General features: G+C 44.2%; 1 protein-coding gene across 1 annotated transcript in view; it reads left to right on the forward strand.

Annotated features, from left to right (window-relative positions):
• The first annotated feature begins 354 nt into the window (after positions 1-354).
• LOC133352323 (cytochrome b5 reductase 4) overlaps positions 355-25,203 on the forward strand; it is a 47,705-nt gene continuing 22,856 nt past the window's right edge. The window contains 11 exon segments of the mRNA XM_061567917.1: positions 355-432; positions 1,950-2,159; positions 3,858-3,989; positions 3,991-4,012; positions 8,160-8,260; positions 9,714-9,795; positions 11,811-11,858; positions 12,932-13,007; positions 15,489-15,546; positions 17,282-17,375; positions 19,297-19,329. Of these exon segments, the coding sequence (XP_061423901.1) occupies positions 1,992-2,159; positions 3,858-3,989; positions 3,991-4,012; positions 8,160-8,260; positions 9,714-9,795; positions 11,811-11,858; positions 12,932-13,007; positions 15,489-15,546; positions 17,282-17,375; positions 19,297-19,329 (814 nt within the window). The 5' untranslated portion in view covers positions 355-432; positions 1,950-1,991.

A 25,203-nucleotide genomic window follows, 5' to 3' on the forward strand; every position in this document is an offset into this window, starting at 1 on the left:
CGGTAAAGTCACTTAGATAAAAATTAATAATAAAAATAATAGAAATAATAATAGAAATAAAATAATATTATTTTATTTCTATTATTATATTTATATTAAAAATAATAATAGAAATAAAATAATAAAATAATACTGTTTTGTTTTATTTATATTAATAATAATAGAAATAATAATATTTTATTTCTATTATTTCTATTAATTTTATTATTTATTTTTACCTGCGTGACTTTACCGAAAAAACCGAAGAGTATGAATCCTTGTCGTCACGAATTTTCAAATCTCGAAGTTATGGACATTGACTTGAACGGAGGCCCTCTGGCGGTGACGGAAAAAAATGTTTCTGAACGTCGCATTACGAAAGGGTTACACATTGACGGGAAACTCTCTTCCGTCTCTGCTGGAATATATTTATTGCACGATTTCAACATTCCGGTGAGGTTGAACACAACACAACACCACCACCGTTCACGTTTGTCTGATGAATGGGCGCATGAGGGACGGAAAATCAACTTGTTGGAAGACGTTTCAAGGATATCTCGGCTACGTCCTCTGGTTAGGAACGATTGCGCGACACCCCACACACATTCACCGCTGTTTGACAACTCTCCCTCTCTCCCCCTCCGTTCCACGAGACCGTCAAGCCCATGGGGACAGACTCCCGCGGAGCGAAGGAGGAGAGAGAGGAGGGAGAGGACAAACGTGGAGCCACGAAGAGAGAACCCCGTTGATAGACGCGCCTAGGCCTCTCGGTCTTACCCACCCTCGGCTAGATTTGTTCGCCGGCTCGGACGGCCTCGCCCCCGGCCGCACCGGGGTGGCTCGCTCGCCCCCTCTCGGGAGCTTTTTCGATTTAAAGCTTTCGTGACTGCAGGGATTCATATTTTTGGTTCTTTCGGTAAAGTCACGTAGAAGGGAAATAGTAAAATTGTTGTATTTTTATTATTTTATTATTTCCCTTCTACGTGACTTTACCGAAAGAACCAAGAATATGAATCCTGGGAGATTGTTGCCTACGAAATAGAAGCAACGCTGCTAGTGTTTAATATTTTTTTTACATTTTTATATTCTGTGTATTTAATTTATCCGGGGTGGCTCTGTGCGCCTTATCCATCGCTTCGGAGGCGTGCGTATTGGTTTAGTCATATTTGTTTGTTGTAGTACAGAGTTAGGCTGATAACTTTAATCTAAATTGTCTTATGTCTGTTATTGTTTGACTTGCATCCCACTGGGATTTTTGCACGCAGCGTTGATGCACGGTGCTTATTCTGGAAAACTTTGCTGTTTTTTTCCTGGATTTTTATGTTTGCGCGTAGTCACTTGAAGATTTTTTTGTCATACTCTTTGTTTTTTTCTGGAAAAGTCACGTAGGTAAAAAATAAAATAAATGAAAACAACTGAATTTTTCATTAAAAAAATGAAGACAACTAAATTTTTCATATATTTGATTAGATTTTTTACCTACGTGACTTTACCGATAAAACCATCGAGTATGAATCCTTGCAGTCACGAAAGCTTCATATCTAGAATGTTTTTGTCACTTTAGGATGTTTCTTGTTCATGTTTTTGTTTGTTGCGGTTGCACCCGATTCAAGAGCGGAATGGTTCACAGGGCTATACCTAATAAAGGAAACTGAAACGCAGAGATTCTGTGAGGCTGCCGCATCCGCTGGGCTGCGAGGTGACCAGGTAGGTGGCAGTACAGCAAGTGGGTTCAAGAACTCGTCTGTAGTGGTAGGGGGAGACTTGAGTTGTCTCCACCTGTATACCTACGGATGTTTATACCTCCCACAGAAGAAGTTTTACTTTCGAGGTAATTGACCAAACATACGAAAACGCAGGATCATGGTGGCAAAAAAAAGCATTAAGAGTAAGGAATCCGTTCTGAGTCAGTAATCGGGGTTTTTTTGTTGTTGTTGCGGTATTTGCTCTCATCCGCTGATTCTCAACAGTCGCTGAAAAAGTCCGCCCAGCCCACCTGCCTCCGCCCCACGATGTCAGCCGAGAAGTCGCTCCCCGTGTTCAAGAGCCCCGCTGCTCTCGCCGGGACTCCGCTGCCTCCATCCGTGGGGGGCAGCGCCCCCCTTCTGGGCGTGTTCCCAGCCCCCGCGTCCCAGCAGCGCGTGTCGGGATCGGGCTTAGCGGGCACCCCCAGGAACAAGGTGAGACCCCCCCCCCCCACCGAGACCCCCCCACCGAGACCCCCCCCCGAGAACTCCCCCCCAGAGACCCCCCCACGAAACCCCCCCCAAGACCCTCCCACGAAACCCCCCCCAGACCCCCTCGAGACCCCCCACAAGAACCCCTCCCAAGAACCTCCCTGAGACTCCCTTCGAGACCCCCCCCCCTCGACCCCCCCAAGAAACCCCCCCTGAGACCCCCCACGAGAACCCCCCCCCACAGACCCCCCGAGAACCCCCCCCCCCCAAGACCCAGCTGGACATCTGTGAAACAAAAGTAGCTCATGGGATTCCGCCAGTATAAATACAATATTCTAGTTCTGAACTCACTCCCTCCATGACGTGTTGATGCAAGAGACGGTAAAGAGTCAGGGCCACTTTTGAGTTAAAATTAAGACAATTGGGGAGAGAAAAATCTGCCTAAATTGTCTGAAAACGAATACTGTACACCCTATTGTAATTAACCTATTTAAGTCAATCGCATGGAGCTTAGATTTAAACCACCAGAAATCTTGAGATATGTTTTATTTATTAAATTGTTTAAATAGCTGCGCTAAATCAGTGTGTCATGTAAAACGGGTGCCTATGACGCGATCATCCGTAATGTGCCGAATCTCTTCAGATATCGGAAGCTAAGCTGAGGTTGAGCCTGGATTGTGTTTGGACGTGTGACCATCAGGCACAAACATATTAGCATAGCGATGGAACAATAATAGGCTTTACGCTTTCCGGCAATAATACAGGTGTTAAGATGCCATAGCACTGTTTGGAGAGTACCACAAAAGCCCACCCACACTGACCGGCTGGGTAAACTATGGTACAAAAAAAAATAACCCCCACTACCCTTATAACAGCACTGGGACGCCCTCCAGAGGCCAGCCCAACACAACCCAGCATTAGCCTACAGTCTTAACCCTGCGCTGAACTTCGCGTGGACCCCAGACTTAATCCGGAGATCCTCTTCACTCTAAACACCGGTAATCAAAGTCTAAACTCGGAAGTCCAAATTAGAAGTAACCCCAGGCATAAGACTACCGATGGGTATGAAAAGCTCCCAATACTCTTAAGGATGGAGACATCTTGACTTTATACTAAAATTGGGATGAAATTAAATATTTTTGGAAATTGTACATATTTTAAATCTCAGATTATGCATTGCAGAAAAAAATGCATGAGTTTGATGCCTCATGAATTATAAGAATTTATTTTCAACCAAAGCCAGGTAATGCCATAGTGCTCTAAGGATATTCATATATTGACATTTTAAATGGGTTAAAATGTTTTAGAGTGATGTCGTTATGTAATACAATAAAAGGTGGCTGGGTGGCTCTGAGGTCAGTGTTGACCTGGTACCGCTGAAATCCTGCGTTTGAATCTGGGCAGCCGCCCATGATTGTTGAGCGTACTTCACCACATTGGTAAATGTGAGTTGGTGAAGGAGGAGGGCAAGACTGGAATAGACATGACTCGCTGCTGGTGTTATCCATGGCTGCTAAGCGTACTCTACAGGTTCACAGCGCAGTGCGTTAACTTGTGCGCCACTGCTCGCCACTGTTATACAACAATGACTCCAATGAGACCACGGCCTTCACGAGAGGCTATCAATCCCCGGACGCAACGTCCCTCAAGCGGGGTACCCTAACGTGCGGTGGTGCTGTCGCCATTGGCTTTTGTGCGCAGGTGTCGCTGAAGCCAGGCCGCTCGCTCATGGACTGGGTGCGCCTCGCCAAAAGCGGGCGCGACATGACGGGACTGCGCGGCCGCCTGCTGCACGTCACCGAGGCGGAGCTTGCACGCCACAACCTCCGTGACTGACTGCTGGACATGCATCAGGGGTGCGTCTCGTGGCGCCGTACCGCGCCGCTTTGCTCCGTTTGTTACCCGAGCGTGCGCGTCTTTGGGACTCGGTCGAAAGGAAGTAGCAAACCAAACGGGTTTAAAAACTATAATGCGCCGTGCATGGATCGTGTAACACTTTCCAATAAGTATTTTGTCTTTTGAAGTGTTGATTAGTACGGGAGCCGATTGATGACCACGAGGGTAAAAGGCTTTTGGATATTTGGAGTTTGTCCTTTTTGCGGTGATTTGTCTGCATGTTTCGGGCAACGCTTTGATCACTTTTGCCGATTTTTCAAGACGCCCCGTTCCCAATAGCGAACACGGATTTTATATGACAGCCATGTTCATATTGGGTCATCTTTAAGAGCGTTATAATGCCCCCACTGTTACGGATGGATGGCGCAAAATCATTCACTCTTTAAACCTTGGTTGTTTGTTAGCTTTGTGTGTTCTGAGCTGTTTAAAGTTTAAAGCCCAAGGTTAAAGCTTGGTAAGTGCGAAGCAAAGACTTCATAGGTAAGGTCACGAGCATTGTTATAGGCACCCTATAGACGTCATGAGAACATCATTTCATTGTCATTCCCATACATTTGAATAAAATAGTTTTTTTTTTACCGGTGTCACGATCACCATGAGCGTTTTATTTAAAAAGGTGACGGCTGAACGAGCTTCACTGTCTCATTTGCAAGAGAGGCTCAGATCATGTCACGAATTGCATTTAACAAGCAGTGTTGTGTGGAAATGTCCCTGCTATGTAGTTAAAGAGCCTGTCAAAGCATCATCGATCAGATCGAGTAAATGTGGTGTTTTATTAAAGTAAAGGTGACAGCACATTCAGCACATTCAGAAATATTCACTCTTTTGCAAGACCCAGGCAATGGAGGTCTCATGATGTAACTGCTCACCCCGAGCTCTCAATGTCTGGAGAGTGGCATTGTCTTTGTGCTGTTTGCCTTTTGGCGTACTCTGGTCTAACGCCGTTTGAGACGAGGCTCTAAAGAAAGATGTCTCTGGTGTGGACCAATCAGTTTCAAAGACAATGCACATACTGTCAGAGCATGTCTTTTTGTTTGCATGTTCACCACAAATATACGTGGTTAATGCAGACATGATTCCTTGCAAAGGTTTCAGTTTGGTGTTTTAACATTGTAACACCTGTTTTATTGCCATAAAGTGGAAAACCGTATTAGCATAATCCTAGTTTGTTGATTTTCTGCAATAATTAGCAATGCAAGTGGATGACTCTGGCTTGTTGTTAGTTTACTCAAAGATAATATGTTTATATATGTTTATATTGTTATGCTGCCATGGTGGAATGGTTAGCACACCAGACTATATGGCCCAGAGGCCACCGGTTTGACATTCTGCCACGCAGTTGAAACAAGAGGAAAATGTTAAATCCCTCTTCCTCTGCTCACCCAGCAGTGTAAACGAGGGGACCACAGTCCCATCGTCAGGTCACGTGCGGTGGAGAAGAGTGTGGGTTCTCTCACCTCGTCAAAGATGTCTGACCATCGTGCAGAAGGAGGCCAAAGCACCCTCTATAGGGTTTTTCTAGAACTCTTTCTGTGGAGGCCCTTCTGCCAGAAGTTGCATGAGCCAAACAATTTCAGGATTTCACCTTTATCTACCTGATCGGCAGTGTCCATGGACTATGAAATGGTAATACGTGATTCACCTTTGTTCGTACAGGCTTTCTGCTTCTCTCTGGCAATGTCCACATCTGCGATTCATGGTGTTCCACGTTATGCGGATTACTCGTATTGGTCACGCCTGATGAGGACGCTATGGGAAATCTGGACTGCATGATCTCTTGTCCGCATCATGCGGATTAGGCTGAGCCGTGACGATGGTGCCTAATGCTCCTGAAACCCATTCCCACAACCATGCCCATGCATTCGCCTCACCTGCCCCCTTGCCATTGTACCTCCCATCCATGGTCCAAATCACCAAGCATTGATGCATGTTTACATTGAGTGTAATTTTTGTTTGGGTTGTTTTGCACCTAGAGTGTATGTATGGTAATTTGTATGAATGAATTATGTAATTTCATGTATTTGCCCGCATCTGTTTGACATCCAAGGGACATCACGGTAACTCGTTTTCAGGAGGGTCCTTCATGCACTGAGATGTTTGGTCAAGTCCTTATTTGACATATGTGTTTTGTGTGTGCATAAAGTGCATGTGTCCGCATGGACAGGTTCACGAATCCACTTCACGTACTGCCATCTCCTGGCCACTTCGCAGTCGAGCAGGTTGGGTGTGTAAAAACATCTGTGTGGTCCACCAAACCTTGGTTTCCAAAACAGTCGATAAAAGATGTGTGCCGCTACTGCACTTTGCATTGTAACGCGGGCATCCTAATTGTAATTAGGAAAGTGTTATACAGCTCATTTATACATAGCCTTGGCTAATATTTGCTAAATGTGTGTCAAGCAAGAGGAGCACATGAGTCCGTGGCTGCAAGTGTGCATTAAGGAGTGCGTACCAATGTTCGTCCCATGGACCCGTTATGCCCTCTACCAGACCGTTCTCTTGGAGCAGCCTGGGGTGTGTTGCGTTCTTCCGCGATGACCTCTGCGTATAGCCTCATCTGGAGTCTCGGTGACGGCAGCAGACTGCGGACGGCATAGGTGAAATATAGTAATAGGTTTTTACCCTTTCTACTGGGACAAAAACTGACACCTTTATACAAGGCATCATGTTTGCAATAACCACAACACAAGCAGTCAAAATGCAAACAAAAAGAAACAACTCTGATGATGATAATGATATGCACTGTCCTTGAAGTTGATTGGTCCACACGCCTTTTGGCGTCATCTGGTCCAACACCAATGGAGACTAGGCTCTAAGAAAAGCTGTCTCGGGTGTGGACCAATAATCTTCAAGGACAGTGCATATTATTATCATCATCAGAGTTGTTTCTTTTTGTTTGCATTTTGACTGCTTGTGTTGTGGTTATTGCAAACATGATGCCTTGTATAAAGGTGTCAGTTTTTGTACCAGTTGAAAGGGTAAAAACCTATTACTATATTTAGCAACTGGTAAAGGAGGTCTCATGGCATAGGTGAAGTTGACCGCGAGGTCTTCACCGGATTGCTGAAGGGCCTCCTGCCTAATCCGACGTTGCCCACGGTGTCAATGGCAAGCTTTAGGGATTCACGGGAAGGGGATGGATTTGTCGCTGCTGTACGACATGCCCGGCGAGTGTGAGCCGTCGATGTCTGAGCCACGCTTCAGTGTCTTCAAGCCCCGTACTGTCGTGCTTGACATCCGTGTTGCTGACAAAATCATATCACATCACCAGCATAGTGTGCTAATGAAATCGGGCAGGTGAACTTTAGTGCTCCAGGCCTGAGATTTCTTCATGGCCAGTGACGGGACTGCTCCGTGTAACTTGTCATTTTAAAGGCATTAAAATTATTCCACATACCTCTGTTTAAATTGAAGAGTTTTGGCAGGATTGGAGAATGTATGCAGGCTAGAGACGTCATATTGATTGTTGGGAAAGGTACGTGGGCTTGGGCAGGACACGTTGCTATGTGGAATGAAGATAACAACAGAAGTAACGTGTCAAAGATGTCTATTGCAGAGATTGTGCGATGAAATCAGATGGTGGTGCGCAGGTTTTAATTGGACTGTTGCACCGCAGGGGTTTGATGGATGGTGATGGTTTGGAAGGCCTTCTGTATCATGAAATCAAATCATAAGTACCATTGCAATTGTGCTATTCTTATCACGCAATACTATCAAGAAGACAGTATGTTTTGCAGACGAAAACATTCTTCAGTGGTTTCACAGTAGGCCACGATGTTGCCACGTAGTTTTACCAAATTAGGTAATTTGCGAGCAACCTTGAAATTTGGCAAAATCTAGACCGTGATGGCAGCACACGTGGCCAACTATTTTTTTTATCACGTGACATTATTTTTTATTGATCAATCTGAGGCAGACGATGTGTAGTTTTGGTGAATACACCTGCAGCATTAACCAGGGCGGCCGCCAGCCTTGAACCGGGATCCTCTGCAACAAGCGGCAAACACATGACTGCTCGGCCATGCCCCAGGAGGGCATTGATGGTGGCTGATGAATATAATAATAACAAAGAGCACGTGCCGTTCCTGCTGTTGCTGCTGCTTGTAGGGCTGGTGTACAATGTGACGGCATACATGGAGTACCACCCCGGAGGGGAGGAAGAGCTCATGAAGGCGGCCGGCGTGGATGGCACGGAACTTTTTGAACAGGTGCCGCTTGCTCCACAATCTTCATTTACACTTTTCCCTCGTTATTCACGAACTTGCTGTCCGCGATTTTGGCTATGCGCGAATCGCATCTGGGACTCTAGATGACTGCATCGAGAGAGAGAGAGAGAGCGAAAGTGATGAAATAAAGTGACGAGAGATAAAGTGATGAGAGAGAATGTGATGCGAGAAAGTGATGACATAAAGTGATGAGAAATATCATAATTTTCATGTATTTAATGGCTTGTGTATTTATTTTAGGTAATTCATTCTAAAGATTTGATATTCACGGGCATCTATGGAATGTATCCCACGCGACTAACAAGGGAAGACTGTACACACGTGCCCATTGCTATGGGCGACACAATGGCACTTCATATACTTACCGATACACTGCAATGACCCAAATCACATGCAATTGTGGTGCGATCTCATTAGATGTTGGAAGCTAAGAAGAGCTGAGCCTAGAGAGTGCGTGGATGGGCGATTGCCACGCAAGGCATGTTGTTACATGCTGCTGTGCGACTAAGTGGTGGGCAGCATAATGGAGTTCATAAAAATCTATGAATATCATGGACATCCTGTGCCTTTTAAAGCTGTGAAGAGAGACGTTCTTGTTTTTTATTTTGCGAAACGGAACATTTCAGCGTGCATTTCAGGCTGGACTGTTGTGTACGGCACACGCCAACAATCCAATGTTCACAGTTTGTAAGTTTTACCCGGTTTTTTTTGTAAGATCTATTCTTGTCAAATTTTACGTTGACATTTCAATGCGAAATATTATCAATGGTAAAAGCAGTGTCCAGTAACACCCAACAACATAATTGTAAGCGATTTGGTTTTATAATAGTTGGTGATGTTATCTATTAAAGTTGTGGCATTTCACGTAATAATTCTAAAGACAGTAAGTGACTCTGACGTCTTATTAATAATTCCTGAGACTGCAATTGATAGTAAAGTGCTATTTAATAACTCTGGTATTTTAAGCAATATTGAAGTTTGCAGTTAATGATTCTGTGAGCAGTAATTTGTGGCAGCAGTGGTCGCGGGATTATAATTGATCGTGGCATGTTCATGTGTGAGTGTAGGTGTACGTGATGTGTGATAGTATAGTGTTTAGTGCAGTACGCTGCAAATCCGGAGACCCCAGTTCAATTCACACTCACGTCGAACATCTGTAACGAATATCTGAACTGGTTCTGAGCCTTCCCTTGGTCAACTCAGCCTGAAATGAATACATTGTGCGATATGTAAACGTCAGCCGGGCATGGTGCTGGCCACCCACCCCCTTGTGTACCGTGTCAGTCTTATTCTGTGCTCACTCACCGCACTTGCCCCAACAAGTCTGTTAAAGGCTACTCGGGGGGGTGGAGGGGGTTTGGCGGGTGGGTCTTTGTTGTGTTGCTGCATGGTGGGGCCTTCTTGTTTTTGTCTTCACGCGACTTGGCTCTCTTAGGTTCATCGCTGGGTGAATTTTGAGTCAATGCTCAAGGAGTGTCTCGTCGGGCGAATGGCTGTCTCCGTGCCAATCCCAAAGGGTAATGCGACACATGGGCCACACGCAGCGCTGCTCCGCCACAAAGCCACGAGTTTGCAAACGCACGACACTGGCCGCTTTGGTTTTAGGCAAAAGACAAAGCCCAGGGTAACTCGAGACACTGAAATGTTTAGTTTTTTGCTTTTGCTCTCCTTAGTTAAGGTTCCGATTGTGTTCTCGGTTTTCATGGCCTGCCTTCTCTTGCTGTTCTCTGCAATACAGTTTCACCAAACACATGCACACCTATGTTAATACTCAATGCACGTGTGACCCAAACGTAACTTTTACATGTGCAGCCCTTTTGACAATCTACTGCTGGAGGAGACGTCTCCCAATGCTGTGCAGATCGTGGGAGACCATTGATGATACTTCACCGTGCTAGTCAGTGTGGGCTGCTGAACGTGTGGAGCATAGATGACATTGCTCTATAGCAACCCGTTATGCATGGTGCATGGTAATCAGCCATCCGAGCTCTATGCAGGCTCCATTCGTACCTGCTTGACTTCGGAGATCTGATGAGACCAGGTGCATTCTGGGTGATTTTGTCATATGCGAACAAAAAGGTCAAGTTCTAGATTTGAAGCTTTCGTGACTGCAAGCATTCATATTCTTAGGTTTTTTCGGTAAAGTCACGTAGGTAAAAAATTAAAATTAAAATTAATAAACGTAAAATAAAAATAAAATAAAAATCACGACGTTTCGGAGGCAACACAATAGCTTGATACAGCAGTCATGCTGTGACGGTTCCACCTGAAGACGACACGATAGCTTGATAGCTTGATACAGCTATCGTGCTGTGACGGTTCCACCTGAAGACGGAGGCTTGTGTTGCCTCCGAAACGTCGTGATTTTTATTTTATTTTTATTTTACTTTTATTAATTTTAATTTTTACCTACGTGACTTTACCGAAAAAACCTAAGAATATAAAAAAGGTCAAGCTTAACATCGTGCCGGTACCACTGTGGCGGGGGCTAGAGCCAAGCACAGTTTTTGGTTCATCAGAAAATGTACAAGTGTCCAATTTAAAACACTTTTAATTTAATTCTTACTGAAATTGAATGTTAATGTAGTCGAGGAAAACACCAGGGTTGACATGCGGTTTAGACAGGCACTTTAATCCGTAATGTGTTTGTGCCGGTGTCAACGTCCTTTCATACTCTCTGTGTGTACCTGAATCGTCTTGTTAAATAAAATACTTGAGATTTTTTTTATACAGTCTAAATGCACTTTGAATGAACCGCAGTTTATCATGTTAATTTTATATAATGTACAGGAAATGTTGTACACAATATAAATGATAACCTTCATGATCAAATGAGAATGTATTGTGGGAATAGTTGGCGCAGTGGTAAGCAAACTGCGCTATAAACTCGGCAGCCTTCGTTTGATTCCAGATCATGGATAATATCAGCGGTTAATGAGATCTGAACTGATTCTGGGCTTCACCAACCTGCACTGACTGGGATGGTGAAGTAATCAAACAATCCGCATGACTGAAACATTGAGGAGGCAGTGGATTGAGAGTGTGATGTATAAGATCTTCATTATTGAGAGGTATTTGACAGTTTAGTTCATATTTTAAGGGTGACCTGGATATCAATAATTATAGGAAAACAGAAAATACATTCTGACCATTACATTTCGATTTAAAGCTTTCGTGACTGCAGGCATTCATCTTCTTGGATCTTTCGGTAAAGTCACGTAGAAGGGAAATAATAAAATAATAAAAATAAAACATAATACAAATTTTATTGTATTTTATTATGTTTTATATTTTATTGTTTTATTTTTATTATTTTATTATTTCCCTTCTACGTGACTTTACCGAAAGAACCAAGAAGACATTCTGACCAGTAAAGAAAGCAATGCAGAAATTGTCCTATAGATGTCATTTTATGTGTGCATGGGAAGGGCATTGTGTACGAAAATACATTTTGACATTCATGAACGACTCTACTGACTGATGGACATTTTGATACAAAATATTTTAAGTTGCCTTATGTGTCGTTACGTAGATGTCAAGAAGCAAAAAGATCACATTGTGTGCGACATTGTGAAAGGAGGTAAGCCAATTATGTTTCCACTATAATTAAAATGTACTGCACATGAAACGTCTCTTTAATCGTGAGTGTGGACATTTATGTGACGTACCGAATTAAACACTTCGCCAATATCTCTTGCTCCAAGAGACATCGTGAATATTTAACGATGGCAACCCAGCGGTGGTTGAGTTATAATTCCGTTTACGAAACGTTTGCGTGGCTTGCGCGAGCCAAATGCGCTACCTTATAGCGGTATCATCGCTCAATTTTTATATACTTAACCTGCAGTTATTGTTTGATTTTGAGTAGTTATTTACATTCCTTACCCGCACATTCCGTGGAACACGGGGTTAAATCAATCACTCCTCTAAGGGTGCACGCAGAAATATGCCTTTGTCTGGCGGTGACAGAAAATTACATTTGCGCAAGACAACCTTTGGGGCAGGATCTTTTGCGATCATTTCCATATCTAAAAAAGAAATTAAGTTAAAAAAAACTACTTGGAAAATGACAATGCATCGTTATCATCATGACGATTTATTGCTCATATTGCAGCATGCTTCACAAATGTTAAAACGCGTCTCGAAGGACTAGCAGATTGCATCAAGGTCCAAGCCAATGTCCTGAACTGTGGATCAATTTATGACATTCGGTCCTGTGAGTATACATGTTATTAAAATGGTAATGAAATTATCGCAGACAATATCCACTAATTGAGTAAATCCCTTAGTTACCCGACTAACTGATGCACCAACAAATGCAAGTGATTGTGACACTTCCAAACCTATTTGATTTGTTTTGCTTTTGCCAATCGGGCAATGTAATAACTGTAATAACTTATTGCAATAAAAGCACGCAATCAACTGAGGTCACATTCACCTTATTCTTAGGTTTTTTCGGTAAAGTCACGTAGGTAAAAAATTAAATTAATAAAAGTAAAATAAAATAAAAATCACGACGTTTCGGAGGCAACACAAGCTTCCGTCACATTCACCCACAAGTTAATACGACGAGAATTGGTGATGTAGGAGTCACGGTGGCGGCGGTTTAAACGCCGCGGTTTCTGGTTTACCACCCATTTGCTTTGTGCACAGACAACAACGTGGAGGCACTGGGGAGTGACGCCTTAACCCCGCTCATCCTTGCGGTCCCACAGACACCCACACCGAGGTGAGTGTTCAACACTCACCATATTTTCGGGACGACCTACGGGACATGTCATGATTTTACACTTGGCCGCCTGTGACGAATTGACATGATCCGGGGTTGCAGTTTGATTTAGCAATCGATTCTTGCCGTGGCCAAGTGGCTTCGAGGTCAGAGAGCTGTCCTGGCCACGTCTGAGATTCCGTATTGGAATCCAGAAAGCTCGTGTAATGAAACTTGGTCATCAAGTGCAGTAAGTTGATGGTACTCCATTTGCTCACCATTGAATGCACAAAAAAAAACCAAATTACATTAAATTTGCTTCTGGACTTCATTTGGCTAAATATCAGATTTAAAATATGGATTTGAACGTCATGCGATGAGCAGTGACAGAGTGTTGATTTGAAGCTTTCGTGACTGCAGGAATCCATACTGTCTGGTTCTTTCGGTAAAGTCACGTAGTTAGAAAAAATAATAAGAGAAAAGAAAACACGACGTTTTTGGTCGCAACACAAGCGTCCGTTTTCAGGTGAGAGAAGTTTTTCTGAAGACGGACGCTTGTGTTGCGACTGAAAACGTCGTATTTTATTTTATCATTTTTTCTATCTACGAAAGAACCAGAGAGTAGTGACAGAGTGCTTCATGCTAATGTTTTGCTGCACACAACTGTAGAACAGGGGTCACTTGACAGTATCTTAGACGTAGCTCTGTGATTTCCACTTCCATGGGCTGTTCTCAAACATGAAGGGTTGCACTGCTGTACAAGAGATCCAAATTGATACTTCACCTTAGTACATGATGCCAATAATACAATCAGCATAAAATTCGAGAAAAACTTGAAAAAAAATGTTCGTCTTATTTTTACTGTCTCTTTTGTATACTTTAGGATTAATGAGCATGAATCTTAACTTTTCACACGACAATTTTCAATAGGCTTTTATCTCGTGCCTGAATGTATGCATGCGCCATGTGCATTTACACGTATTTTATAATTGGTGAATTGTTACAGGCCTAGTGGCCTTCGTGTCACTCTTCAACATTCACACAAGGCAAGTGCCCCCACAGCCTCCGTGTGCTCAGTCAGCCATGAGCAATGTTTGTTTGTATCTCTGTACAAGTGAGGACGTACCATCAGTGCAACACAGAATAATGTAACTGACGCTTAAGAGACTGTGTTGGCAGTGATCTTTCAACACAGCGGTAATGACAGTATGTATGTGTGTTGAACTTCTCACGTGCCGCACGTAGCCAACCGTGCTAATCGGAGGTGCGGAGAAAGGACAATTTACTAAAAACAAACAACTGTTCTGAATAAATGAGTTTTGAATCTGGATTTAAAATGTTACATTTTGCTTGCAGTTATTACAAGGACTCCACACAACTCCGCTGAGGTGTGGAGTCATTGGTCATCTGTGCACAGGCACATTTTAATTGCTTCGTCTTTATACAAAAGTTAAAAAAATAATTTGAACAAATTAAATTGCAGCTTGTGGTAATTCAAAATGTCCTTTCCATAGCCTCGAGTAAAATGCATCTTGTGATTTACCTCCTGCAATTGACCTCAAAATGTATATTTTCTTAACGAGCTCTTTCATACACATAACCGCTTTCATTCCTTCGACGGGAGCTGTCGGCAAGTTTTCACATCTCCCGCAGCCGACACGTGTCTTTGATTCAGCAGCTTAACACTTTAAAAAGCGTGAACTTTGAACACTTAATTTTCTCATGTTTATATTAAAATAATGCCCAGCGTTACTCCTGAAAATATATTCGTGGTTGCGCTGTGCGGTTCTCCGATGTGTTTTGTGGGCTGTGCCGCGTGTTGTTTGGCAAGACATCCGACGTCACGCCCCCACGTCCTGGGAGCTTCTTCGTCTTCGTTTACTCCGAAATATTCAGTTTGTAAAATCTAAAAACCCGGCACTTGGAAGTGAAACATCGGACGTCGTTCAACCCAAAAACGCATCGGAGAGTTGAGGCTGGTGTTTTTCGAGACGGACGCGGGGGGTAGCGACCTGCCCGTGTCACTCTGGCTCGTGCGCTCAGCGTGAGCCCACCCCTCGCGTTTGCGTGAACCAGTGCGGCGGAATCGTGGGTAGCGGAACGCAGAGGTCGCAACCGGGTACCCGATACCCGTACCCTACCCGATACCCGGCTACCCGTACTCGGCTACCCGTACCCGGCCCGTACCCGGCCGGGTACGGGTACCCGTTTGCGACCCTGGTGCGGCCGGGTACGGGTCTCTCTTCTCACAATTCAAGTTCCTAGAATCAACCCACCCGCGCCTGCAACATGGCTTCATCCCAGAGGTCGCAATCAGGTACCCGATACCCGTACCCTACCCGTACCCAGCCGGGTACGGGTAGGGTACGGGTACAGCCGGGTAGGGGTACGGGTACCCGTTTGCGACCCTGGTGAGGCCGGGTACGGGTAAGAAATCAAAACCCGTTTGCGACCTCTGGCGGAACGGTGCTTAACTCTGCCCGATGCTCTGCCTGTCTTCAGGTTCGATTGGTTCCAGACTGAGTGCAGCGTCTCCCTGGTTGTCTACTCCAAACACAAGGTATCACGTCCCACAGCAGGGGGTGGGGGGGGGGCGCTTGCCGCCCCCCGCTCTACGTGCTTCCACATCGCCCTGCGCTGATTTGTTACGTGAAGTCTTCAGTGTTTCCTGTTTTTTCTCCAATTTTTCTCTCTTTCCCGTTATACGTTCTGTTTTTGTCCGACCAAGTTATTCTTTGGCAAAGAACACTCAAACTCACAATTGCATGAAATTCATATCCTGGTCTGCTGTCCATTTTCCACCGTATATTTTCATTTCGGTGGAGCATTGGCACCAGTGGGTATCGCACTGCGGTATGAACCCGATGACGTCAGAATGATTGTCAGCCACGGCTAAGATCATTGGCGAGTGGTATCCGTACCGGTCCTGGGCACACTCCCTTTTACCAACCCGCACCGACCACAGTAGTGAAGTATGGCCAAATGACTACTATAACACAGCATAGGGAGGCCTTCATCCAGCAGTGGATTGAGAGATTTGTTAAACTTGGTCATTCGTAACCACTCTAAGCACCACTCTGGAAAGGCAGCAACAGTTAAATCTTCACTTAAGGCTTTCGTGACTGCAGTAATTCATATTCTTTGGGTCTTTCGGTAAAGTCACGTAGATCGGTTCAAAGAAAAATAACAAAAAACTACGACGTTTCGATCGCAACACAAACGATCGTCATCAGGAAGAGGATGATGACGATCGCTCGTGTTGCGATCGAAATGTCTTAGTTTTTTGTTATTTTCTTTGAACCTATCTACGTGACTTTACCGAAAGAGCCAAAGAATATGCAGCAACAGTTGCTTCTCAAGGCATATACTGGGCCCTTGACACCACAGGATGAGAGCTACAAATCAGTCACCATTTAATTAAAAACAACTGGTTATTTTTGGTCTTGTTTGTCCTGTTTTGTCTCCCACGACGTGACTAGTTAATTATTTATGTACTTATTCCATTAATCGACATGTAACATTTGCCTGTGGTTCGCATACAATTTGCTGGCATCATAAATAAGCAATTGTAACACGCATGATATGGTTCAGATGTCATAACCATTAGAGACTTTTAATAAATGCATTTCTTTGTGCCTGATAGGTTTAAAACAGACTCAAGCATACAGCCCTTAACAGGGCGAGGGCCTTTCCATTCCGTGTTGGTTACGCGAGTTATTTGAATATATTTAACCGTAGACGTGGAGTAATGAAATATGTTTGTGCGCACGTGCTCGTGTTGATCGTTGCATCCCACGACCGTGAGGGAGAGTGGTCACTTGGGGAGGGCTTCATCCAGCATTAGCTTGATCGTGGTCAGTGACTTAGTAATAAACACGTTCATCCTGCGGAGGGAGCTGGTAGGAACGTTGGGTTGCTCGGTCAATGGTCAGGGTCAACGGCGGCGTGGTGTATTCCGCAAATATGCCCGACTGTGAGGGCGGGCACAAGCCGGCGTGAGTAGGTTAAACGTTGAGTTTTATAAGGGCACCACGGGGTGACCAGCCACTCCCCACCCAGCCCCACCCTTCCCACCCCCCACCCAGCCCCTTCCCACCCTCCCCACCCAGCCCCTCACCACCCAGCCCCTCCCCACCCAGCCCCTCCCCACCCTCCCCACCCAGCCCCTCCCCACCCTCCCCTCCCCACCCAGCCCCTCCCTGCACGACGGACGGACACAATAATCCCCTGTGGGCTGGTGTAACCAGGAGGTTCATTCCAGTATGATGATGATGTCAAACATTCATTGTCTGCAGGACCTGGAACCTGAGTGCGTGGTTGTGGACGTTAGCGACCGTGAGCTGAGGGTGTCTGTGGCACTGGGGGAGCAGTCCTACTTACTTCACCTTGGTGAGAGTTGCTTCGTGAGATAAATCTGCCTCGCCCCCACGTCTGCGTAGTTGGCTCAGTGTAAATTATGCGAGGTGGTTGGTCGGGTAAACGATTCTTACATGGCAGGGCTTTTCAAATGGAGTCGAATGCAATGGCTCTTTAAGTGGCTCGCTGAGAGATGTGGTCCTCCAATAGATACGGCTTTCCGAGCTGTGCACTTTTTAATCTAAGATTGAAAACGAATTTCTTTAGAAGTGATTTTTGTGTATAGTTTGTTATTCCTTCCCCCGCACCTCCAAAAAGCACGGTTGGCTACGTACGGTGCACAATAAGTTCACCATACATACATTTAGTTTATCAACATAACCGGAATTTTTTAAAGGAATCAGAATTTGTGATGATACATCCAGCATCATCGCGTGTTAACAAAAGCTCAGCTCTGCTTGGAAAACCTTCCTGATCTGAGTCTTTAAATAAACGCCATATTATCAGCACAGTCATGCATGTGATCCAGTTTAATCATTACGTTTATTGGCCAATGATTGGTGGTGATTGGCAAGCCAGATTAGTGTAATAAGGTGAATCTATTTAGCGTTGGTAAAAATAGGTTATCCTCCATCATATTAAGGTGTAATGCATTCTATTGAAGCTGCCTGTTAATGGAATTGTGATTCTCGATAAGTGTTAAATGGTTAATAGGATTAGCTAATTAGTATTATGAGTATTAACACGATCTACCACAAATGCCTCATCGTGGGGTTATACTTACAAATATGTGTTAAATCTATATGAGCTAACCCAAAATAAACTAATTGGAATGATAATAAGGGTGATGAAGTGTGCGTATAAATAGGATTAGCTAATTAGTATTATGAGTATTAACACGATCTACCACAAATGCCTCATCGTGGGGTTATACTTACAAATATGTGTTAAATCTATATGAGCTAACCCAAAATAAACTAATTGGAATGATAATAAGGGTGATGAAGTGTGCGTATAAAATTACTCTATATTCCAATCACATTTATTTTACTTCATAAACTATCGATTGCATAAATGTAACTAAAACAGAAGCAGATCATCTTGCTGCATACATTACTTTATGAGCCCTACAATTCTGCACAACCCTTCCTGGCTCATGTAAGCCCTTTCTAGACATAAGTGCATATTCTTTGGACACCCAATTAATCTTTCTGCCTGCATCAGCTCTTTCATCCACACTTCCGAACAAGTGATAAATCCTGCCATCGTTTAATGGTGTGAATCACTCTGTCTGCTCTGCCTCCACTCTAACGCCTTCTACTTATAAGGCTGGCTGCTCAGAACGTTTCTTAAGCTTATTCACACGAATTACGCATTGCCAGAGCAATCCAACTGCATTTACAATTTCTCTTCATTTGTAATTTTTATTTTCGACAGGCCCCGCTCAAGGATAAGTGCAAAATTCGCCACAGATGTTTGCGTCTGAACCGGCTCTCCGTATTGCAGAAGAGCTCTGCATATAAATTTTTGCTGGTTAAGCTGAATGTAATTGCGAGGAAGTGTGCGCTCACCACTAATTTAATGATGGCAAATTGTTTCTGTAATGATGTAGGCGGGGGAGAAGTCTAGGTCAGTGTAGATGGTCTTGGAAAATTTTATTTTGCGTGTCTGCAAGACGGTGTTCCAAATTTGGCTCTGAATTTCTGACGTGCTTTCTGCCCTGTGCAAATGCTAACGGTTGATGTGTACCCGACCCTGTCATTTCCCCTCAAGAAATTGTGGTATTCTGTTGAATGTTAGAGAGCATTTCATATTCATACATGTTTATAACATTGTTGATTACCGCTGACTCGCTGCAGAATTTATTGTGCTTGGTTCGTGCCGAGTGGTTGCGAGAAATTGCAGTCACTCGTACTAATTGCAAGTCGGTGATATTTTTGTTTTCTTTACGCAGAGCTGGAAGACAAGGTTCTGGAAGAATACACAGGTAAGGAAGTGGCCCGATGTAAAGTGCGCGCTGCAGTTTAGTCATGTCTGTCGGATGGGGTCAAGGACTAGAATGATAAAATACGATTATCACAAATTATCCTGGCAGAGGTCTTTCAGAGCCATTGGGGGCACTGGAAGCTCTCTTGATTCCCAGTTCTCGCGACATTTGGTGGAACCAATCACCCCACCCACCCGGTGTGGCAAAACACATTTGCAGCAATAGATGGGCGTTAAACGCCCCTGAAGGCACTTGCATGCATCGTGGATTCGCGACGATCATTTCGAAGAATATATTTCAGACAGGGCTTCACGACAAAACGTTATGCAAGTGAAATTAACGCTTTGGCGGTGGGAGGCTGTACAGTGTGGCCGCCGAGTTGCCGTCATTTCCGTTGATGAGCGGAGCTGCGTTGGTGTTAACCGGTTCCCGTTCCGATGAAGTACGTGTACGTACGTGTGCGTCATAAGTTTTTCTTACGATTCCGTTCTGACGACGTACGGAAAAAGCAGCATGATGCCGTTCTGATGACGTACGTGTATGTGTACGTAATTAAAACGAAACTGGAAGAAAAACTAGAATAACTCTATCGGTAACGAGGCTCCCACAAGGCCACTGTTTTGACGCCAGCTATCATAGAGTGCGGTTGTGTCACTACAGTTCTCTGCGGTGAGTACAATGGCTGATATGCCTCTCTAAATACAATTACCGGTTCACTGAGCCACTTGTGCATTCCGAGGTTCAGACGTGAATGGTGACTCAGCCTGCAACTTGCAGATATTTCGGAACGGGAGAGGGTTAAGGGTCCACACTTAATGTGGATGTTCTCTCCATCAGTCGCTATCCTTTCACACCTCATTCCCCGGTTGTCAGTGCTGCTACCAAAAAAAATGGTAGCACATCAAGCGTACTGCATGGTTGCTGTGTGGTTTTTATGTTTAACATTTTCTACATATTTTTTTAGCGAGCCTACCTTCATTTTGCGAAAAATTCATTGTGGTGCACGAGTGGAGAGTCTGCATAGTCTGCTTGTTTCAGTGTTTCCCATCTGTCTTGCAGTGGGAGGTCAGAAACGCGGTTGCTGCATCCAAATAGACAAAAGGATAGATGTGAATTCAAAGAAATTTGGAAATCGTATAATTTAGAAAACACGAAGAGGGTGTCATTTTAAGCAAGCCGGGGCGACTCGCCTGGAATCGTGGTAGCCAGAACCAAGCTGAGAAAGCTCTGGCCTCACAAAACATATGAATGTGGCTCAGGGCAAAGCAAGTGAAAGGGTACACCTGCACGAATGACGTTGCGTGTGACGTCAGCAACTTGGCTGGCGTTCTACGGTGATGGAAAAGCAACCGCACACTTCACGAGGCGCGCCAGGCTAGCTCGGCATAGCCCCGACGCAGCTCGTACGTACAGTGGAAAAAATCAGCGTGAGAATTTGAATACGATTCACGCAGGATTTTTGCCGAGGAAGCTTGCCATAAATCCAGCTGTTTCTCCCCGTCGGATGGCTTTTGGAACGTAATTGCGCGCGGCAGGCTGAGTGATGCCCCACGCACGCACGCGAGCGCTCCTGCGGATCTGTGTCGGTGAACTTGCCTGTCAAAGGTGCAGTCTTCCCTGTTGTGCGCAATGATTTTGTGTGGCGAGGAGGGGGGGCTGGAGTAGGGAGGTGTAAACGATATGGTTTTTGTGAATTATGCAAACCACCACGTGCACCTGCAGCTACGAGGACTTGTTTACATTACTATTTTATTTATTAAAAATATGTTCCAGTTGCACGCACGACTTTTTATAGAGGCATGAATGTTCAATCTTTTGTTGGTAATCACTGGCGGAGCCAGTGGGGGGGGGGGGGTGGCACGTGCCTCCCCCAATGATCCGATCGAAATCCCGAATTTCGATCGGATCATTGGGGTTTATTAGTAATAAATCGGCATTTTGCGACCCCCACTGCCACTATGTAGCATGTTATGAGATGATAGGACAATAGTCTGAGCAGTTATAAGTGACTCACAGAACTGTGCGCAGTTGCGTATACAGGACACGACTTCCCTGAAGGCATCAACACCTTCAGCGAGCGCGATGCCGATCACACAACGCTGTTCGAATTCGACCCTCGATCGATGGCTGCGCCATCGCCGCACACGCGTCGAATAAAAAGCAAGGGACAAGTCCTTCCTTACTAACAACTCCTATCATTTTTCATTGCTGGAGGGGTTGCCCCCCCCCCCTACCTGAAAATTCTGGCTCCCATCACTGTTGGTAATGAGTTACCCAACGTTTCCATACTCGATTTATTACTAATAACCCAAGGTTTGTTGTGGATACATTGTCCTTTCTGTAATCTGCAGCCTTTAGGGAGAGCTATCGGGTACATGTAAAATGTACTTGGTTTATTATCTGTTACGATCGTTTTCACAAAATATGAAATCACGTGATTAAAAAAAAAGTTGTCATCTTTAATTAATCTGTAAAAATATAATCAGACTTTGTTACAATTGAGTCCTGTTCACACAACCATGCATTTTTTTCCCACACGTGCACATTTCTTAGGACGTGTATGATCCAAGTACACATTCTCGCTAATGCCAGGACTGCGTCGCGAAAAACAAAGTTGGACAGCTAGAATTTAAAACAGCACCAACATACCGCTGTTTATTTGCCCCATTATGGTTTCCCTTAACAACAAAACACTTTCATGTCATCCTCAGAACTGTTTGTAACCCCACACAGCACATTTCCACTCCAGCGGCTGTCTGTGCTCTATCGTCCCTGTCCAATCAACAGTCAATTGCAAACTAATGCAACCTAGTGGTGGCCTTAACATTCATTTCCATGCAATATATAATCTGTTTTTTGCACGAAATTGGAGCCAGTGAGATTTAAAGAGCTCCTTTGTGTGATTTCAAACTGATTGTTGCAGCATGTTTCCTGCCTTTTAGAGAAGCAAATCAAATGACGAATGAAGTGTTCTGCAATAAAGGCTCGTGCACCTGGCCATAAAAGAACATTTGCCGCATCCTACCTGATGATCACTGCTGAAATGTCGCGACATTACAGGATAGCAAAATTGCATCTGCTACATCACGGGTATGCGTCTTGCGTCCAGCGATGGCACGTGCACTCTTGGGATTCTTGGCGAGGCCAGAGTTTCACAGTTTGGTGCTGGCTCAGCTTGGCAAAGAGCCAGTGGAAATCCACCGGTGCCATGAGAAACCCGCGCTGTTGTGGCTCGAGTTTGTCGGTGGAAAAAGAGGTGACCAGAAGTCCACGTTTGGGCACTTAGGCTGGCACTTTTGAGCTCCTGAGTTTTAATCTGGGCATTGACAATCTCAGCCAAGTTACCAATGAAGGCACTTAGAAAAAAAACAAGCCGTTATTTTGAGTTAGAGTTCTCACCTAATTCTGTATACAGTAATACTGCTCTGGCAAACAAATTCTCGAAGCTATTTAATTATCAACTTGAGATGACATTTCGATTTAAAGCTTTCGTGACTGCAGGGATTCATCTTCTTGGTTCTTTCGGTAAAGTCACGTAGAAGGGAAATAATAAAATAAAACAATAAAACATAATAAAATAAAATTCTCACTGACGTTTCGGCCACAACGCAAGCAGCCGTCCTTGCGTTGTGGCCGAAACGTCGTGATAATTTTATTTTATTATGTTTTATTTGTATTATTGTATTATTTCCCTTCTACGTGACTTTAACTTGAGATGAGCGTTCATTTTAGAGCATGAAGTAGTGCCACCCTTTGCATCGCAGGCTGTTGGAAGTTTTCCGATTCGTGCTTCCCTGCCTTGTGGCGTGAAGCGATTCAAGTTCATTTATTTGCTATAGCCCTGTGAGCCATTCGGCTCTTGAATCGGGTGCAACCGCAACAAACAAAAAACAAAAACATGAACAAAAAACATCTTAAAGTGAATATGTGACTAAGTGCAAACAGAAAATCCAAGGAAAGACAGCAAAATATTGCAGAAAAAAATCACCATACACCAACGCTGTGTGCAAAAATCCCAGTGGGATGCAAGTCAAACAACCAACAACAACCACAAGACAACTTATATTAAGGCCATCAGTCTAACTCTGTACTACAACAAACAAACATGGCTAAACCAATACACTTTTCGAAATCACCAAAATAAAGCCATGAAAGCAATGAAACAGTTATCATAGGAACTGACGGAATTTTCACAATAAATGGCATAAACAACATGTACTACAAAATCCCTGCAGCCATAGCTGGCTGCATGAGTCACTCCACAACAGCAGGAGCATCAATCAGAGTATTATAATTTTTCAATGCAGTGACCCCGAGTTCGATTCCAGGCCGTGGCTCTAACGTCAGTGGCGAACGATATCTCAACTTATCCGGAACCCTCCTCTCCCCTCGCCAGCCTACACTTACCAGTGTGGTGACAGTCAGATGAAGCAAGCCCCGTGACTGACACGGCATGGTGTGAAGCCTCGTATCTTCCAGTGGGTTGATAAACCAGTAACTTCCTGATGCGTAATGCACGGGCATATGTAGTACTAATCACATTCCTGCATTTCCCATAAATATGCTAAATTCCTCTTGATATGCAAATTATTTTGTCGAAGCGCCCTTTCCCCCCCTTCCAACCCAGCTTATATATATGCTCCAAGCTCGTGTGCTGTTTCATTCAGACGCTGTCTCCCCGACAGACCTGGTTTTCACCTGAGGACGGCTGCTTGCGTTGTGGCCGAAACGTGAGAATTATTTTATTATGTTTTATTTTTATTATTTTATTTCTTCCCTTCTACGTGACTTTACCGAAAGAACCAAGAAGATGAATTCCTGATGTAGTTTATATTTTAGTTTATTTACGTGGTGGTTTAGTTGCCGCAGCTCCATACTATTAAAATTCCTTCCCTTTATTAATGCTGACCCTACTCCCTCCCTTTGATGCTGCTAATCCTGCATAATGCACGGGCATAATATGACTTTCAAACCCCCCGCCCACCTCCTACGCATTCCACAAGTAGTGACTAATCCCATATCTGCATTTTTCATAAATATGCAAAATTCCTCTTGATATGCAAATTGCTTTGTCAAGGCGCCCTTCCCCCTCCAACCCAGCTTAAATATACGCTGCCAAGCTTGGTGGTGTTCATTCAGACGCCGTCTTTCCGACAGACCTGTTCTTCACCTGAGGACGGCTGCTTGCGTTGTGGCCGAAACGTCGTGAGAATTATTTTATTATGTTTATTTTTATTATTTTATTATTTCCCTTCTACGTGACTTTGCCGAAAGAACCAAGAAGACAGTAACTTCCTCTTGATATTATTGTTCACCATTACCGACCAGCTTGGAATGGACACCCGCGTGTAAAGAACCTTGTAGGTTAATTGGGTTCTTCCAGCTTAATACAAATGTAGATGACAAAGAATGTGCATCATTATAGTCATCATTAAGACACAGAAACGTGAAGGTTAAAACCAGGTTTCATAGTTCCGTTGTTTGGTTAATGGAGAGGTGAGTTCCGATATATTTAGATTCAGGAGGGGAATAACAGTGTAAGTGAATTTGAAGCTACTCTCGCCCACAGCAGAGTGGCCTCCTCCAACCTGTAGCTATGGTGACTAGCCGAACTCTGCTTTAATGAGACAGTATAGCATAAATAATAATGATGATAACGATGTAAAAATCACACACTGTCTTTAAGGCATTTGGCCGGAGTTAGAAATTGCAAACCATTAACAGTGACTCATTCGTACTGTTGGATCTGTAATTGGCGAGAAAATTCCTCCATAACAGAAAAGTCGGTGCAGGCTGGAAAATCACACGTTTCAAGCAATACACAATAATGCGTAAAAATAACACGGCCATTGTGCGCATGCAAAGATAAACATA

Source organism: Lethenteron reissneri, chromosome 5 (assembly GCF_015708825.2).
Source record: "Lethenteron reissneri isolate LAM-NWPU_2019-01 chromosome 5, ASM1570882v1, whole genome shotgun sequence".
NCBI lineage: Eukaryota > Metazoa > Chordata > Hyperoartia > Petromyzontiformes > Petromyzontidae > Lethenteron > Lethenteron reissneri.